This window comes from Neopelma chrysocephalum, unplaced genomic scaffold (genome assembly GCF_003984885.1).
Source record: "Neopelma chrysocephalum unplaced genomic scaffold, ASM398488v2 Primary Assembly neopelma1_124, whole genome shotgun sequence".
NCBI lineage: Eukaryota > Metazoa > Chordata > Aves > Passeriformes > Pipridae > Neopelma > Neopelma chrysocephalum.
In genome coordinates, this window is record NW_020897786.1 from 2,786,117 (window position 1) to 2,805,160 (window position 19,044).

General features: G+C 41.7%; 1 protein-coding gene across 2 annotated transcripts; it reads right to left on the minus strand.

Moving 5' to 3' along the window:
• Positions 1-6,219: 6,219 nt before the first annotated feature.
• RCN2 (reticulocalbin 2) lies at positions 6,220-17,404 on the minus strand. Of its 2 annotated transcripts, none has more exons than XM_027698042.1 (7): positions 17,270-17,404; positions 17,061-17,166; positions 14,214-14,410; positions 11,600-11,701; positions 10,593-10,689; positions 8,798-8,940; positions 6,220-7,031 (listed from the first exon to the last, which is right to left on the minus strand). In XM_027698042.1, the coding sequence occupies exons 1-7, from the start codon at positions 17,381-17,383 to the stop codon at positions 6,879-6,881; spliced, it is 912 nt and encodes a 303-aa protein (XP_027553843.1). In that variant the 5' UTR covers positions 17,384-17,404; the 3' UTR covers positions 6,220-6,878. The 2 variants fall into 2 exon arrangements, with proteins under 2 accessions (XP_027553843.1, XP_027553842.1); XM_027698041.1 differs by having other exon boundaries at positions 11,600-11,713.
• Positions 17,405-19,044: the final 1,640 nt, after the last annotated feature.

The following is a 19,044-nucleotide window of genomic DNA, read 5'->3' on the forward strand; positions in this document are numbered from 1 at the left end:
CATCCCCAGGGATGCTCCCTCATGCCATCAGCATGGGCTGTTCCCTTTGTGCTGTGGGTGACTCTGTCTCCCACTATGAGAAATAAAAATATTGGTTTTTTATATAGACATATCACAAAGTTGTAAGATATCCAAGTTCCAAAAACTGGACTTGAGTATCAGAGTCTTTTTCGGCCAGATAAGGGAAATACAAAAGTTCCTAAAAATTAAAATCTTTTGGGGCCACTTTGTACACAGGGGTTCTTTTCTCTCTTTGGGCTAAGGACAAAGGAAGATCCATCATCTTTGACAGGGGATGCCTTGCAGCCAATTGGAACAAAGGGAAAGCCCCTTTTCAGAGAAAAGAAACCTTTTTAGGCAAAAATTAATACATTAAACTTATTTGAAAAAGGGTGAGATTTTGTGAAACTATAAAATGTATAAGATTTAAACCCAAAGGGTCTTTTTCCCCAGAAATTCGGTGAGAGAAAGACCCGGCGTGCCAAATAAATTCTTCCTTGTTCCTTTGTTCCCTGAGTTTATGCCATCTCTCTAAATTTAAAAGAGGGATTTTTCCCACACCACCCGTGGCTGCAGAAGCTCAGGCCTCTTGTGCAGGTGTTCTGGTGAGCTGTCAGCAATGAGCTGCTGTGAGTTGTAGCCCTGGCTCTGATGAAGCAGAGCTGATGGGCAGAGCCTTGGGCCACTGCTCACACCTACCAGCGGTGCTGGGTCATGTCCAGAGGGTGCCACGCCTTGCAGGGCTCAGCAGGATTTGCAGGGCTCGAAAAGAGGGAGAAAATTATCTCTTACCCTGTCCTCTAAATAGGAACAAGACAACACAGCCTGCAGTTCTGAAATGCCGTATCTCATGACTGGGTTAATATTTTGATGTGAGTGGCCTGAATTTTACAGAGGCTGGAAAGGCTGAGCCTGGCAGAGAGCTCTGTGGGGCTGAGGGAAGGGGGACAAAATCACTGAACGTTCCTATGCTGCTGACTGCTGTAATGCCTTCTACTGAAAATACCTGGAACTGCCTGAAATTTCCCCCTACAAAACAGTGATATCGATACCTTTGTGCCAAACAGAAGCGTTTTCGGTGGGCAGAGGGCTGAGACAGTTTTCAGGATGCTTTGGAAACCTGCAGGGCCTTTCATCTCCACTTCCTCACTCTTTGAACGGGGCTTTTCACCTCACCTTCGCCTGTGGCTCCACTCAGAAATTCAGCTGAGTCAATAATGAGCCTTAAGTGCAACTGTTCCCCAACAGCTGCTGCAGCTCCTGCCCAGCGCTGCTCTGAGAGGTTAAAAATCAGGTTTTCTGTTTGATAAGGCCAAGAATACGTTTCCACAGAGGGTTTTTTTCCCCCCAGTAATTAAATTGTTTGGCAGCAGAATGTACCATTTGGATCTGTTCTGTAGTGGAAAGTGATGAAAAGTCTGATTTTTTTAAAAAAAGTTTGTATTAAAACCCTTCAACTTTTGTAGTTCATTAGAATGGAAGTTTCATTTAATTTTTTACTATATACTGCTTTGAGCAAAGCTTTTTATCAGGGATCTGGGTGGCAGGTTTGGACTTGACAATAGGTAAATATGAAAATAGCATCTACAAACATGTTTATGCTCATCCAGGGCTACAAGAAAGACATTCTTCACAGGGAATGTTTCTGATTTTGGGGAGTCTGAGGGATTAGGCAGTAAATCTTAGATTCTACACAGAAAGAGGATGAAGGAGACTGAAAAGTATGAAGGCAGTATATAAAGAGGTGCTGAACACTCAGATAATCCAGGTGTTAAGATGGTTGTAATTTGCAAAACTCCTCAGGTGTATTGTGGTCCCCTTGGAAAAGCAAACGGAGAGTAGAAGGCGCTGGTGCCTCTACAGCCACGACATGTGTGAGACAGAGCTCACAGCCATGGCTGGGGGGCATCACCAGCAAAGCACAACAGTCCAGCCTCTGGTGTCTCTCCAAGCCCTGCAGCCTGGAGACACCAGCAGCAAGGGAACCACTTCCAGGGGAAAACCAGGGCTACAACAGCCCCACATTCCAGCTGCTGAGCTGCTACAACAGCCCCACGTTCCAGCTGCTGAGCTGTGCCTGCCGCTGCTATTGCCACACAAATGCGGCGACAAATGTTAGGGGCTTGCAAATTACCTACAATGATGCCAATTTAAACATTTTCAAATCACCTTCGGTGGGGAGCCAATCTCTGTTTCCATGGAAACACAAATGGCAGCCTCTCAGCATCTGGCTTGGTTTGTTCCAGCTCCTCTGGACCATCCATGGCAGGGCTGGGAGCTGGTTCAGTGTCTCCCAGACCCTGCGACATCGGCCCTGTTTGGCTCTGAAATGCTCTCCTTTGATTCTTTCAGAAGGAACTATTGCAACACCCTTCCAAAAGCTCTGTTTCACAAAGCAAGACAGCCCTGCTGGCATTTTGCTTCAGTAAAATCAATAATTAACATAAAGACTAATTGCACAGACTACCTTCTTAACCCATATCTAGCATTTCAGAGCTGTTTCTAGCAGAGGCCACCCCTGACAGGTGGAGCTTGTGTTTTACCCAAGACAATCACAGTCTTTGCTGTAATTATGAAGAACTGGATTTCCTCGAAAATTAACACTGTGATACTTTGTGGATCATAAAATTATTGTTTGTATCACGGAAACCTGGGTCTTTTTGTGCTCAGTGCGTGTTTAAACATGGTTAGTGACCAGTCGCACCCCCGAAAATGTCTCAAATACAAAAAAAGGAGAAGAGGAACTGTGGAAAGTGCAGTGTCACTGGAGGCTTGAATAACACAAACAGGATCTGGTAGTTCTTGGGAGAAAAGTATAAGTACTTTGTGAAAGAGAAAATGAAAATATTTAGGTTTCTATCTCCCCTTCTGGTCATAACTTCAGGTACCTGCTGAAATAAGTTTTTTATTTCTCTGCGTTTTTTGTATGCTTTCCCAACATACTGGCTTTCTCCATGCCATTAATTTAAAGGAAATCACTACTTATTTGCAAGTACTGCATATTCATTAGCCAAGCAGGTAGTGCTTGAGGCACTGAAGATGTTTCCACAGCTCAGAAAGGACCCTTTGCATGCTGCTGTTCTCCACAGAAAGCAGGCTCCAGGTTCACAGGAATGGTGGGCAGCAGCTCAGGATACGCTGTGCCAAAATAGATTGTTACCTGGTGTTTTGCCACCTGGTATATATAAATACATATATATATATATATATAAATATGCCCGGTATATTTATCCAGTCTCACCTGGATAGCCAGAAAGAGGAACAGGGAACTGGTAAAAGCATTTTGCAGCATTTGTGCTTTTTGCAGACCTGAAATGCCAGAAATTGGGATCAGTTGAATCACCCCACAGCTCTGAAGTGACGACCCTGGTGTTTAACAGGCACAGTCATGGCTTTCTAGCACTGTTCCTATTGAAAGCAGGGTTCATTGGCTTTCTCAAAACAATTCAGCTTTTTCTTTACTTACAGTGAATTACTTGTGGATTGGTTTCTCAGCTTCTTCCTTTTTGCTTTGATAATCAGTGGGGCTGGTAAAGTAACTTCATGAGCAAGTATTTCCTTACCCCTCTGTTCAGAGATGTTGGTGCACACCCATGTCAGCAGCATTTATGCAGCATAAAGGATTTTGCTTTAAGGACCAAACTGTAGTGAAATTACCCTTTAATGTGACTTTTCTTGTTGTGAGAAAGGCACAACACACTTCACCCTCTGTAGAGAGAAGGTATATTTATATATTCATATGATATACATGTTGTAACAAGAATAACTGCTACCTCAAAACTAACATTAAGGTCAGTGTTTGCCTTCTGAGGGGTTTTTCTTGTACTTCTAGTGAGCTCTGTTTTTTAAAACAGAGGAGGAAAGGACAGTGTGTAGCTGGAAATTCTATGTACTCCAAACCACTTACAATATATAGAGAAATAAATACACATTGCCAAGTGGTTTACACAAGATCACTTCAAACAGGATTATTTGTGCCTCCTGTTGTGCTTTCGGTAGGAGGTGTGTTTGTAGATACTGAATTTATCTGCTTTGTGTTCAGGAAACCTTTGCAATTCTAAGCTCTGCAATATTGACACTTCATCCACCTGCTGTCCCATTATCCTCCCTTTGCCCTATTCCCTGACATTCTTACACCAATGTTTGTTTAGAAATCAAATTTTGCTAGATCCTTGGCTTTATAGGTAGAAAGATTTCAGGCCAAGCAGAGCAATTCTGTTCTCTTCATTGACTTTAGCTTATATTTGTTCCTCTGAAAGTCTTTCTCACTCACTGTCCAAAGAACCATCCTCGTGTGCATTCCCACAGAGCTGGGAGCTCCCCTGAACCAGGGATAACTCATTTTGGGGATGACCATGAGGTCACCTTCCCAACCAGAATGCTCAGCCTCTCTCTAAGAAACCTGTGTAGTTATAACATGGGGACAAGGTGCTTTAACCAGCTTTAGTATTGGAATTGGGAATTACTCTGCATGTGCTGCTCACAACGTGAGATCAGATGTACCAGGGCAGAGACCTGCAGGATCACAAGGCCTCTTCACCTCAAAACACAGAAAATGTGACACTTGACCTTCACCATCTTTCTTCCTGCTCCTTCTGTAAGTCAAAGCTAAGGTTTCAATTCGGAATTTGAGATTTTGGGGCTTTTTTGGACTGGCTGTTTTGAGCTGTTCCAGCTGACCACAACCTGAACAGTGCTCGTAACCCTTCCACAGGTGCAAATCACACAGTTGAGTTGAATAAAGTCTCATTCCTCCAGTGGGGGTTCTGAGATGAAATGTGGCATTAGCTGAATCTGCTCTTGCTTTCTAAAATATCCCAACAACCTGGCTTTGTTTGGTGAGGTTTGTGATTGCTGAGAAAATAATCAATAGGTGTGGGACTGACACAGAGTCTGTCCCTAAGGAACCAGGCACAAACAGTCCCACAGTTTTCCAGATTCTGGCTTCTTGGCCATCACTGATCTCTGCTGGGTGTGCTGCTGGAGGAGGTACAGAGATGCCTAAGGAAGAACAGTGGGAATGCACTATTGGGCTTCCAATCTCAAAGTGAAGGAAGCCTAATTTTAAAAACATTATCAGAGAACAAAGGAAGCCTGCATTTCTTTACCCTAGGAATTACAGAAACCTTCACCAGGATGCAGCATTATTACAGGATTTTGCTCTTCTCTGGTTACACTAACAATTACATTGGGTTTTTTTAAAATACTAGTTTTCCACATCCTTAACATTAAGAGCTGCAAAATGAGGAGGGCAGTAGTTCTGTCTTGCAGTGAGCCAAGCTCTAACACCACCTAACATGACTGGCTTAGAGAAATATTAAAATTAAGCAGTAAGTTGGATGTTTGGCAAAGACAAAACATCCAATTTGAGGTATATTTCAAACCAACAAAGATCATAACAATTGTTTTAATATTCCTGGGCACACTGGATTTATTAGACTTTAAAAAAAAAATAAAGTCAGATCCCACCACCACCATGGCAAGAGTTGTACTCACATTCCCAGGAACTGAAATAAACAAATATAGGCAGAAAAAAACCCAACCCCTAAAATAGAAGTGTTTTGAAAGTGTGTGTAGTTTTACTCTGCATCAAAATTTCTAACATTCTACTGGTGACAGATCAACACTTGTGCCAAAAGGAATTCCCTCTGTTCTGAGCACAATTAAGAGGTGGTATATTGGGAAGAAAACAAGGCAGAACTAGTTGCTTTTACTCAATAAAGAGAGAGCTGGGAGGAAGGAAAGCATTAGTCAAGGATAACACAGAGAGAGCATTCCAAGGGGTTAGTTCTAGGAATTAAAAAACCCTAATACACACCCCACAAGCTGTTCTGCGAGGCTTTGTCTTTGTTTGGAACACTCAGCTCATTTCTGCGACTTTCCAGGAGATAAAAGTGAATATACAGACTTTCCTAACCTGAACCTGTCATGCCATTAACCTTTCAGACTGTTTCAAACACTTACATAATGGGGCAGTACTCACTTGATGCCTTAGCATTCCATATACCACAAATTAAAAACCAAAACAAACACAATTGCTTCTGCAAACTTGTCCAGAAAATGCTAAATGCACACGTTGCTTTTTTTGACTCTTCTTTAGGATGTAGATGAGATGATAAAGCCAAGAATGTTGCCACTGTACATTATGTACATTGCTCACACCTCAAGCAGTTGCTGTGGGTGACCCGCAGTAAGAAATAAATGTACAAAACACAGAAAGACAGAATATTTTAAGTTTTAATCCAACAAATGAACAGGATCTTGACACAGTAAAATACCATTATATTGCTAATGCTGTAGAATTGTACGTTAAAAACAATTATTGTCTATAGATGTAAAAATAGCAAGTTTTATGATACAGTAAAACACAGTATAGAAACCATGTAAAATTAAGTAGAAACCTCTTAAACAATTGAGGCATTAATCTAAGTGTTTCTCCAAAGGTATTAAATAAACCACAGTTAATACTGACTCTAAACATCCTCCCACCTTCCCCACTCCCCCCTCCCCAATTAAACTGATTAGAAAAATAGTAGTCTCAGTTACTACATTTTGCATTCTTTCAGAACCATTTAGATTCTCCATTTTCTTCAAGTACAGCAGAACAACTCTTCACAATACAGTACTACCCCCAAGTAATTTATTTCCCAACGTTATAGAGTTTTGGAAGTAAGTATTTCAGATTAATTTTGAAGGCTAGGAGAGGCCCGGGAAGTCTGCAGGGGGGCAATTAAATTTTGAATGCAAATTATTTACACAACCATTAGTGTACTGTAATTACAGCATAAAACTTGCAACATGGCTGATGGATGCTTTTAACAAAAGCTCCAAATGAAAGTAAGGGAAAAAAAACCAAAACAGATTACAAAATAAATAATCTAAAGTTCTTCATGGTAGAAACGTTCATCATGAAGCTGCCTACCATAATCTGTTGCTTCGCTGTTAAGAAACAAATCCTGGTTCTTAAGAACTTCTGCTTCAGAAAGTTTTTTGTCATCATTCAAATCCATCTCTTCGATGAGGTGAAGAGCCTGTAAAAGAAATGGAACACCAGGTGCACCAAGTTAAAACAATTCTGATTTTTGGCTTATTTATATATTAGAAAAGGAGGGGAGTTCAGCGGTAAAACAAAGAACCCGGTGCAGAATATTTGAGTTGTAGCTCATTCAGCAGTGTTACATAGTTCAAAGCTAACGGGCTGTGCAGCAGCTTCACTGCACCCATTATTTCAGAGAAATAGGAGTCCTGGTATTACATGGGCTTTGCTTTCATTTGCTGAACATCTACAAATACAGGAATTTAGAGAATCCTTCTGTTCCCACTTTTTCTGATTGGTTTGGCTCAGTGTAACCGAGCCAAAAATAACGGGGACTAACGTCAGCCAAGCAGCTTTTAAAAGCACTCTGGATGGCAGGAGCTGCAGGATTAATATGACAAACATCTTGGTAAACACATAGCAATTCCTGAAAATGAAATATATAGTATTTTTTCTATTTTTATGTGATTTAGCTACCAGGCTTCTCAAGTCATTTTGAAATGCCAAAAAGAAACTGTGACATTCAGCTTTCAAACAGCAGTTTATGACTGAAGTCAATGCCACCTTCTCCTTAAGACATGTGAATTTGCCAAGCCTTCATATTAAGTAAAGAAAAAACCCAGCAGGTTAGAGAAACAAATATAACAAATTATTTCTTGCAGAACTGAGCTATCTCTACAGCACAGCCTTGCTGGAAGCTAAAATTTGAATCAATAGCTAAGAACAGCTAAAAAAACCAAACCAAGCAAACCAATACAGGTATGAACAGACTCAGCACCACACAGAATTCGTGTCACAACAGGGCTATTTCTGAGAATCAACCCCCCTCAAGAGTCAGATGTTAAAAAAAGGCTGTGCAGAGGCTCACAGAGCCACATTTACAAAAATACTCCTCGAGCAACTGAACAGCCCCAGCAGGGCCAGACACACGAGCAGCCGACGCTGCGGCTGCCACGGGGCTTTTCTGTCACCAAGAGCTGAGACAGGCAGGGCTGGGAGCTCAGAAATGAGACCAAGCAGCTCCCCTCTTTCCCAGGAACCAGGGAACCTTGGGAAGACCTGTTGTTCCTGCCATTCTGAACACCAAAATCCCCCAGTGTAAAGGAAAGACATGGAAAATTTAGATAAAAAGTTACTCGTGGAAAGGGAGAAATCCTCTCTACTGCAGCCCGGGACTGTAAACTGCTACAAAAAAATAAAGACAGCTAAAATGAGAATCCACTTAAAAGCTATTATGGTGTTCTACCACTGATTAAACCATTTTAATTATCATCATCAAGGTTTGCTTTACACCATCTTGAATCACAGAGTACTGCCATTTTCTTGTACTTAAGTTTTTAGTTCTACAAATTATGGTGATTTATCCAGTTACAAGAATCACAATCAGTTTCTTTTTTTCAAAATTATGAAGCTTCTTTTTGTAGTGCATCTCATTAGATTTACCTACAATAACTAAAAAATTACTTATTAAAATGCTGTACCCTTGAGTCAAAGCAGATAAGCTGTTTAAACATGTAGAAAAGCACTTTGTTCATTCACACACACACACAATTAGTAGGAACTTCACATTTGCCTAACACAGGTAAAGGACCTGCACTCCTTGTCAAATTGAAAAGAGGTTAAAAATATATGCAAAGAGCTACTAACATTCATTTTCAGTAACTATGACACGATAAATCTGAATGCTTCTGCCATTTTGCTGTGATACCTTCACAATTCTCCTGCAGTGGTTAAACCCTAAAGAGCAGCCAAAACACCCACCTCCTCTTGTGCAATCCCCTGATTATTGGGTACTATCCAGGACAGCAGCTCTTGAGGGTTGAGTTTTCCATCATGATCCTTGTCATAGTCATTCACAAAACGATCCTTCTCAACAAGTATCCACTCTGGATCTTCCCTTGCAGCTGGTAAGACACAGTTGTCAAGTTTAAAGCCACTCTTCACCTTAAAGCAGATGTTTTCACCTTTTCTCCTAAGCAAATTCACTTAATCTCGTAAAACATAACACAAAAGTGATGTCACTAAGCAAAGACAAACCTTAATGGGCAGAGGAGAGCAGGGAAAGCAGTTTCATTTACTGTTGGTATTTATTTATTTATTTGCACACTTGTTTCGTACTTACCCCATGCACTGGCATTGCACAGCCCACCCAGCAAACCTAAACTTATCTCTAGCTCTTCAAGAAATTTAGAAGCAATTCATCAAACTGATAAATATTGCAGACAAGCATGAACAGATATTAAGACTTTCTAGACCTTATGAATGTCAAAAGTATCACAAGCAGATAAGTAAGTTTAAAAACAATCAGGATTCTACTGTAAAAGAATAAAAAAGAATGAAGTCTCTCCTTCCTTTCTAACATTTAGTTTTGCAAGTAGATCATCCCTTAATGTCACAATTCACCATACACTGTTGCCCAAAACCACAAGACAGTTATGAAATCAGAGTCACCATGTAGTCTAATTAGTCATTTTAAAGTGTGCTGGAGGAACACCACCTGCAGAAGAGAAGGTCTTTTGGAGGAAAGCTGAAGTAGCTTGTACTGATTCTGAATTCTTGCAAACAAGTTGTAATGCAAAGCTGTTATCTTCTCTATTACTGCAACAATTTCACTCCTTTCCAACAACTTTGTATAGACTGGCTTGGAAAAGCTTTCTTTCAAGTCAGAGCAGGAAAAAGATAAAGAACCCTGCAGTTGCATCAGAGATCTACTGTTTTTACTGGCTCTGGCAAACAAATATGGTCATAAAGGTGAAATTCCAGGTGGTTCATTGGATTGAAATAAAACAGACTATTCCCCTGTTCCTACATATCCTCCTGTGGCTTAAACAATTTTTCTCAGCTATGATACCATTCAAAATTGGCACTCCTTAGGGCCAAGCAGACTTTCCACATAACTGAACTTAAAGGGCTTTTTGGAACTGGAGCAGTTATTTGTCATAACTTGTAGTGAATCAAATACAGTGTGTAAAATATTTATCGATAAATGTTGATTAACACCAGATAAGTGCCCTTGTTCTTGTTAAAGAAAGAATAGGTCAAATTTAAGAAAGGGCAAGAGTGGAAAAAAAAACCATAACAAACCAAAAAGTGAAGGCAAATATCAGGCTTCTGATCTCTGGTACAGAACCACCTCCTTCCCTTCCCCTCTCCTGTAACACACGTGGCTCACCCTTCCAAAGCCAGGCTCAGAGCTGATCCAGCCCAGGGAAGTTTAACCTCCCATCCCTGCTGGCTGGGTTTGCACATGTGTTCAGTAATACTGCACCTTATCTCAGCTGTATGCCTTGTGCTCAGGAATACACTTCAGTCTTTAGGAAAACAAGAAACAACTCGCAGGGAAACAGCGGAATGGGCCACACACAAAGTACTGCCAAATACACACGGGGCAGACTGAAATAATGAGCTTCTATGCCCAGTTCCAGGAAACAGAATTATACTAAGACAGTCAAATGTTACTCTGAATCTGTAGGTATGAAAAGCTGAAAATAAAGGTGCAGCCAATTCAAAAGCTTTTGTTAGTTCCCTCTTTCATGCCCCCCCCTTTGTTCCTTACTTGGGTCTCTTCTGTAATCACCAAGGAATTCGTCCAGGCTGACAAATCCATCACCATCTTTATCATGTTCTTCTAAAGCCTCCTGAATGACAAAGTCCTTTGTACACATACAAAGAGCAAAATTAGCAACTCATAATCAAGAGAAACAGCACTGAATCATTTTAGAGCAATAAGGAATTCTTTAAAGGAAAGACTCCCTCATTTCAAATCTCCTTTTCTGTTTTATGTAGGCTGGTGCAGTAATTGCTTCCTGAGCAATAAAACAGATCTGCTCTTAGGAGTTTAGAATGTCAGGTTTCATGAAAACCAAATCTGAAAGGTGTCCATAGAGCTGGAATCCTTCAACATAATTCAAAATAAAAAAGCAGCTGAGAAATATGAATATGCACAAAGCTCTATCATCTCATTTTCACTTTTCTTTTTTCATGTGATGGATTTGCTAATTTGCATTTTTGCAACTTAATTGAATTGTTATAATTGGTTTGTCTTTTGTCCTGTGTTTCCCAGTGAAGCCAGTGAGCCCATCCTGTATTTCTGCCTTCCCTTGTTTGTCCATAACTCTGTGCTGTGTACACACAAACAAAGGCTGCTTACAGATCACTCCTCCTGGAAGCTGGCTCTGGCACCAGAGAGCTAAAAATGAAAGCTAAAATCTCACTGATGTATTCATCAGTGAAATGATGAGAGCTAAAACTGACAGCTAAAATCTCACTGATGTATTCCCACCCTAACAGGGTTGAGAGGTGGCTATGTCAGACCAATTCCAAAAGTTTGGGATAGCTGTGAAACAGCTTAAAAGAACATTTCAAAGAGCAGCACTGATCTCCTGCTCCAGCTCCTGACCTCCAGCACCGGATCCTCAACACACTACCTGATTTTTCATTTGGGCTGCACAAGCAGTATCCAAAACTGCTCCACAGCCCACTGTGGGACTGGGGCCAGGGCATGAATAAAAAAGGTGGTGTAGCTACACACAGAGGCTGAGACAGCCCCTGCCAGGATCTCACCGTCATGTATTCCACTTCTTCAGGGTGCTCAAAAGCCACGTACTCATCCACATTCAGGGCAGGGACATCATCTCGATTGGCTTTTTCAAAACGCTTTTTCTCCTTTAAATGAAGCTTAGAAAATAGATTTAGTTAGAGCCCTTAATGAAAAGGAAAAACAACATTATAGTAGTTGGCTATAAGCTCATTAGAATATTAATTGTTTCATGTTACCTACTCATATTGTACTGATGTTATACCTTCACTAAAAAGAGCTAATTGAGAGCAGTGAGAAAAACACTTTTAATTGAGGTTTTATTCTAAGAATTGCATAAAACCCTGTTTGTTTGTTTTTTAATTTAAGGAGCCATTTAAAACATACTCTTAGCCAAGGTTTCAGAAACACAAAAGGGAGATAATGAAAAGACCAAGAATTCTTATTTCCATACATGCATCCTCTTCTAAAAGTCCCAATTCCCAAAGTAACCAAGTGGAGTACAATGTTTATAATTAATGGCAGCCACTGCAAATTCCAAAATTTACATTTTAACAACATTTAACCTTCTGGATCTATATCTTACTTATATCAAGGGCTGTCTGCAGTTCACAGAAGGTCTTGAAATATCACATATGTAAAATGTCTTTTCTGAAGCCATTTTAAAGGCTGAAGGATTTGCCAGATTCCTTTATTACAAGACTGCTGTCCATTACACCTGAGAATTTCAAAGGAAAGTCCCTTCTCTAACCCGTTTTAAGTACATATATTAGCATGTCTTTAAAAAAGAAATAATATCCACAACAAGCAGGCAAGTTCTTATTCCTGAATGTTTGCACTTCCTATTTCTGTATTCCAAATTTGAAAAAATTCCCTTTTTTTTTTCTCACTTCATTTTATACAGTCACTTTAGACAAAATACAGACCCTCACCATTAAAAACTGATCTCAGCTCAAACTGCATGTGACATGAACTAGAACCACCTTGGAATCCCATCATTAAGTGTGTTGTGCTATCAGTGTGACTCTGATCTGGGTAAGGAAGCAGCCAGAAATCATAGATCTTAAATGCTTTAAAAAATAAGCATTTGAAATTGCACTTCTCATTTATATCCTATCTGCTGACACTTCTCTCAAAATGAGGCTACCCTGAAAAACACAGAGAGTAACATGTAACAAGTGAAGGATAAGATCTTAAATATTCTTCAAAATAGTTTAATTTTCTTAGAGAAAAGCTGACCTTGGCTGAGGGTTTAACCAGGAAGGCAGTTCAGAAGGACTGGCTACAGACAGTACCAGACTGTAACATAAACTTACCCTCTTGAGGGACAGTCTGGTTTTGCAGTGATTTTTGGGAAGTGATGAACAAGGCTGCCACCTCCTGGTAAACTCCTGTGGTTACTCGATGTCAGTTCTAAATCAACACCCTGTCTTACTCTTCCATTTTGCTCAGAGCAGGCCCACTAATTTCCAAATGTAAGGAAAATGCTGAGGATGGCTGACCTATGGTACCTGTAACACGCTGCTCATTTTACAGCCCGTGCTGAAGAAGTCAGCCAGGACAACCCAGCAGGCAGTCAAGTCACACCATTAACCAAGCAACCAGTTCTAACTCAGCTGATGTATCTATAGCTCTGTTTAGATCTGGGATGGCAATATCTCAAACATGGGATCAGTATTTTGACTGGCAGTTCCACTGAAAATCTTGTTTTATTTAAAAGCTATGGAATTATTCAGTTAGGTTAAGCTTTACAGTTTGTTTCCTCAGTGTGTAAAATCCTCTCTCCACGATTTTAGTTTCACTTCTGTCAACAACCTGTATTATCTACCTCTCCTTTACTAACAGCATAAAAAGGAATCCTCACAGAAAAAATACCTCAGGCCAGAATAGTCTAAACACTCATTTATTCTCTTTTTGGGAAACATTTACATGTACTTATAAATGTGTAACTTGAAAGGAAAGTTTTGCTATGTAGTGAATCTGTCCTCCCCTGCCTTTCTTCCCTCTCTCCTTTCCCCTTTTATGCATCTGCTTTCATAGATGAGACTAACCCATAACTTCTGTGTTTAGACATCCATTTCTAGCTACAGGAGTTTCATTTTTATTGCTAAAACTGTCTGAATTGCTATTGCTTTCTCTGTGGGTCTCTAATGGACAGGCAATATTACAGCAGGCTACACTGATACTCCACACTGAGTGCTTGAGCAGCAACCAAAACAGTGCCTAGAACAGTGCAGTCAAAGGGTTAAAGAGTTTCCTTCTCCTCCACCAGCAGTGGTCCTGGCCCCTGCTGAGGGCAGGACACTGTCAGGCTGCAGACCCAACCCAGGGGATTGGAATCTTGTTTTAAGGCGATGGTTGGAGACTGGGCTCTGTCATAAAAGGACTGTTGACAGACTTACGCTCCACTCAGCCAGCAAAATACACTCAGGGGGTATCATTTCATTGTGTCTTAATTTTGTTGGTAGCAGCTTTAATACTCCATTACTTTCCTTTAATTACTCCCCCATCTCAGATAGCAGAAAGTGTTAAAACATATGCCAGCTGCTCTGCTTCCTCTACCCATCTTGTTCCGTCACAATAAACAAAAATTGCTGCCTTTTGCCAACAGTTACAGAAACTGCTGCTGAAACATTTTACCTGTCGAAATGATTCTTCTTCCTGATCCTCCAGGACAGTGTTCTCATCAAAATCAATTACACGATCGTACATTTGCAAATTATACTCCTTCCACGACACCAATCCATCACCATCTTTGTCATAGTCACTGAAGTGTTGCTTTGCTTCTTGTGTAACATAATGCTTAAAAGACTGTTGTATCCAGGAGCTCAGCTCGTCTGTGGAAAGCATTAAAAATATCATAAAATAAAACAAAGCAGAGTAATCTCCACTGTGAAAACTGGAAAGATACCACAGATCTATTCCATGTGGATTACACTCTGCAGTTGGGATGTAAGCAGGTAGGCAAGAGGTTAGTTAAAGCAAACCAGTCTGTCTCCTCCATGCTCAGGCTTTTTCCAAGTTAACTGGATGAACAGATCCCAGCAGCAGACTTCTGGTTCTTTTTGGTAATGATTATGTGGCCACGTTTGAAGCAAATCAACACTATGGCATCCTTTTTTCCCCTTTTCTTTATGAAAATGATGCTGAATTTGTTTTAGACAGACAGCTCAAAGTGTAATTTGGTACCCCAAAAAACCCTTGTTCTCATCAGTCTGGGGTTTCTTTTGAAAAATCCACAAACTGAAATAAAACTCAATTTACTGCCATTGCCTTAATTACCCAAAATAAAATATTAACAGCTATTTTCCCTTTACCTGGGGCTGAAATCAAGCCTTACATAGTTTGGAAAGGCTTTTAAGCTGCTTGTTTTAATAGAAATGTGGCTAAAAGAAATAAAACTTAATATACCAATGAACTGACACAAATACATTAAAGTTACTTTATTTCAAGAAGATTGGGAGAACACATTCTCTCAGTATCTCTCAGTTATTTTCAGGTGCCCAGAAGGGAAAGACATCTTACTCTGCATTGCAAAAATTATGTATCTAAATCAACTCAACTGAAATCCTGCTCTGAAGATTCATGATGACTAATAAAAAAATCCTATAAAAATTACTACTTTGATGCAGAAAAATCTTACGGCATTTTTCAAATACTAAAGTATCTTATCCTGTCATTCTTGGCAGAAGCATCAATACAACTTCATTAGATTTAAATCTCTTTGAAAAGCAGCATGAGATTTTTAAAAATACGTTTTGAATACTGTACTTGTATTAGCAAAGGAACCAGGTTTCTAACAGATTCTGTGAGTTGACTGAACGTGCAGAGGTGTGTGGGCACCAAGGCTTGTGCACAAACCAGCACTGCCTTACAAGAAACTGCAACATTTCTTAAAGATGGGCAACATGTAATTTATGGTTTAGGACCCAGCATTTAAGGCATCAGGCACAGCCATCTGGACACATAATGTCCAGTGCCATTAATCAGAAATATTTATTGCTCCAACATATATCCCATCTTCTCTCTCTGTCAGCCTCCAAATGGAGGCACCATTAATATGGAAAAAGTTCTCAAGAAGAATTTTGCAGTACTGAGAAACAACTGAGCTGAAAAAAAATCAGTACCATAAGTTTCTTAGTGTTAAAACACATTCCACTGTGAGTTTTCCTTTGGGAAGTGAGAGCAATTCAAGTCTTCATTAGACTGAGAACCAGATGCAATATATGGCATAAGGATGGAGTATGGGTGGAATTCCTACACTTTAAATAGACTTTTCCCCTGTAGCCTTCACGCTGTGAGCTGCCTGTTCTGTATCACAGGGATTAGCCATCCTGCCAAAGCTACAGACTGTCTCAGCTCTACACAGTCCATACAGACACACTGAAATAAGGGTGCAGGTCATTAAATTCAGCACATAAAGTGAAAAACATTCAAGAGGGATGGTTGATCTTGCCTTTAAAACCATATTTTGTCCTCTCACCTAGAAAGCTTCCCACATGTTTTGTTTAATTTTAATGAAATATTACTGCTCTGGCGTTTGAACAAGGATTCTGTTTACTTTGTGTTTGCACATGAGAGACTTGACTTGTTGTCCAAATCACAGCAAACCAACAAAAATTAGTTTTAAAATTAAGAGTGTCATGATGATGTACTGAAAGGAAGGGCCTGAGTTCACCATGAAGTTCATAAGTTTGACTGATAAAAACCAGTCTGGGAAGAGCCATTTGTTACTGTGATGAACTATAATCTCTCAGTGTCACTTTGTGTCACTAGGGACTGAAGCGCATCTATGTGGTATTATGGCTGCAATACTTTCTTTGCATCTTAAACTTGCTCTGAGTGGCACAAACAGGATTACAAACACAGAAATCCATTTGATTCCAAGTAGCTTCAGATGTGCAAAGGTGGTACCCGCAACTTGGTACTGCTCTTACCCACACTAACTCTTGTTGGCCCCAGTTTTTCCATCATTGAATCACAGTATGGGTCAGGTTGGAAGGGACCACAGTGGCCCATCTGGTCCAACCCACCCGCTCAAGCAGGGTTATCCCAGAGCACATGGACAGGATTGCGTCCAGATGGTGTGGGAATATCTCCAGTGAGGGAGACTCCACACCCTCTCTGGGCAACCTGTTCCAGTGCTCGGTCACTGCACAGGAAAGAAATTCCTCCTCATGTACAGGTGGAACTTCCTGGGCATCGGTTTCTGCCCGTTCCTCTTGTCCCAGGGGTTGGCACCACTGAGCAGAGCCTAGTCCATCTTGACGCTCCCCCTTTAGGTATTTACACACATTGGTGAGGCCCCCTCTCAGTCGCGTGTTCTCGAGTCGAACACAAACCTCAGGGACTCAGACACGCTCTGTGTGAGCCTGTCGGTGTTTCTAACGCGCTGTGCAAGGGGCCGTGCTGTTTCCCACATGGATTCTCCCCAGCGCAGGAGCCGCGGGCACAGCGCGCCTTCCCCCCCGGCTCCTCAGCCATTACCCTCGCTGAGCAGCCCGTCCGCGTCCGCGTCGATCCTCCTCACGATGCTCCTCAGCCGCCGCTGCTGCTCCTCGGGGCTGAGCCGCGCGTACTCCTCCGCCTCCTCCTGCGGCACAACAACGCGCCGGGTCAGCGGCCCTGCCGGCCCGGCCCGGCCCGGGGAGCACCCGCCCCGCTGCCCCGCCGGAGCCCGCCCGCCCCCGGCCCACCTGCCCTCCGAGCAGCGCCTCCCGGTCGTACTCGGCGCGGTGCTGCTCGTTCGCCGCGCCCGGGGCCACCGCCAGGGCCAGGGCCAGGCCCAGCGCCAGCAGCAGCGGCCGCATCGCGCCGCCCGCCCAGAGCGACCCGCGGCGAGGGGCGGGGAGAGGGGCCGGGGGCGGGCGGGGGGCGCGGCGGAGGGTCGGGCCTGCGGCCGCAGCCGACCCGCGGCGGGGTCTGGGCGGCTCGAAAGCGAGAGCGTTCGCGTTCCTCTCTCTCCTGCCCTGCCCGCGGAAGGCGCCAAATACCGCCCGGATAATACTGACAATTTTCCAACTTCTAATCACCACAGAAGCCTGGCAGACGGAAGTCACTGTTACCAGTGATCACAGCACCGAGCCTGCCAGAGCTCAAGAAGCTTTGGGACAACGCTCTCAGGCACACGGTGTTACTCTTGGGGTGTCCTATGCAGGGCCAGGAGTTGGAGTCGATGATTCTGATGGGTCCCTTCCAACTCGGCATATTCCATGATTCTGTGATTCCCAGAAGTTCAGGCAAACATCCACAAACCCTGCAAGAGGGAAGGATCAGGAAACAAGCCTTGTGAAAGTTTTATACGAAAAAAGAAAGAACACTTGTTGTGCTTGAGGGCCCAATTCGCAAAGAACACTTCTAACGGAAAGAGAAGAGGAAGCGACGCTTCATAAGAGGTGGATCAATACAAATTTTAATAACTGTTCAACGCAGATAATAGAAAGCTGTAAAATAAATTTAACCTCATTGACCACTCAGACAAACTGAAAATACATCGGGTAAATGAGGGGCCTCCGCAGGAATATCATTCCTAACAGCTGTCACATGAAATTGGAATTGCTCTGATCCCAACCCCACTGAGGTCAAATTAATGATTCTTAGTGGATTGAGATTTATGTAGGACCATCGTTAGATTTGTTATTTCTCCTTTCAATACTAGTGCATTTTCAAAACTCCTCTTTCAACCAGAAAGAAGTGAGATTAACCCACCTGGGTTTCCATGAACACAATAGTTTAAGCAGAGCCCCCAGTTGGTGGAGGTTGCCTGCTGTGCTGTCTGGTCCTTTCCATTGTGACAGCATTGTACTGCTCCCTGGTTCACCTCCAATTCTATTAACTGTGAAGAGCTACGACAGTTCATTTTGAAGATCCAAGAGTAAAATATTGCAATAAATCAGTAAACGTGTTATTGCAATTTCCTGCCCGTATAAGAAATGTCTTTCCATTAAAAAATCTAATAGTGAGTTAAGTCTAATACCCTTTATTGGTTTAAATGTCAAATTTCCCACCAGTATTTATATAAATCACATATACAAAATGTGAATTGTCCTACTACTTGTGGCATGTGTAGCCAAAGCAAATCCTGTAAGCAATCAAAACAGAAATAAGATTTGATTAGTTTCTGAAGTAGCACTGAAGATCCTTTGTCTTCTTTTTCTAATGCATTACTAACACCCCAAAAAACCTCTTTGCTGCATATCTCAAGGGTTGACAAGTGTATCACATTATACCTTTCAGTGCCTAAACAACTGTAACAGCCTCCAAATAACAAATTCAACATAGATGTGCAAGACCAAGTTTATTATTATGAAAGTCCTATCTTCTACATCAGGAAAAAAATTGGAATCCCAGCAAGAGGGAAAACACAGGAAATCATATTCTTCTCTGTGTCAAAATACAATCCAGACACTTTCCAGCACACAATTAAACCAGTCATATAATAAATTCAAGATCATTCTGGTATGGATGCAGG

Coding starts and splice junctions, on each gene's coding strand:
- RCN2 (XM_027698041.1), bottom strand. CDS start 17,383: ATGCGGCCGCTGCTGCTGGCGCTGGGCCTGGCCCTGGCCCTGGCGGTG. Junction 14,411..17,060: donor GGACGGGCTGCTCAGCGAGG/GTAATGGCTGAG, acceptor TGCTTTCCACAG/ACGAGCTGAGCTCCTGGATA. Junction 11,714..14,213: donor AAGAAGAATCATTTCGACAG/GTAAAATGTTTC, acceptor CTATTTTCTAAG/CTTCATTTAAAGGAGAAAAA.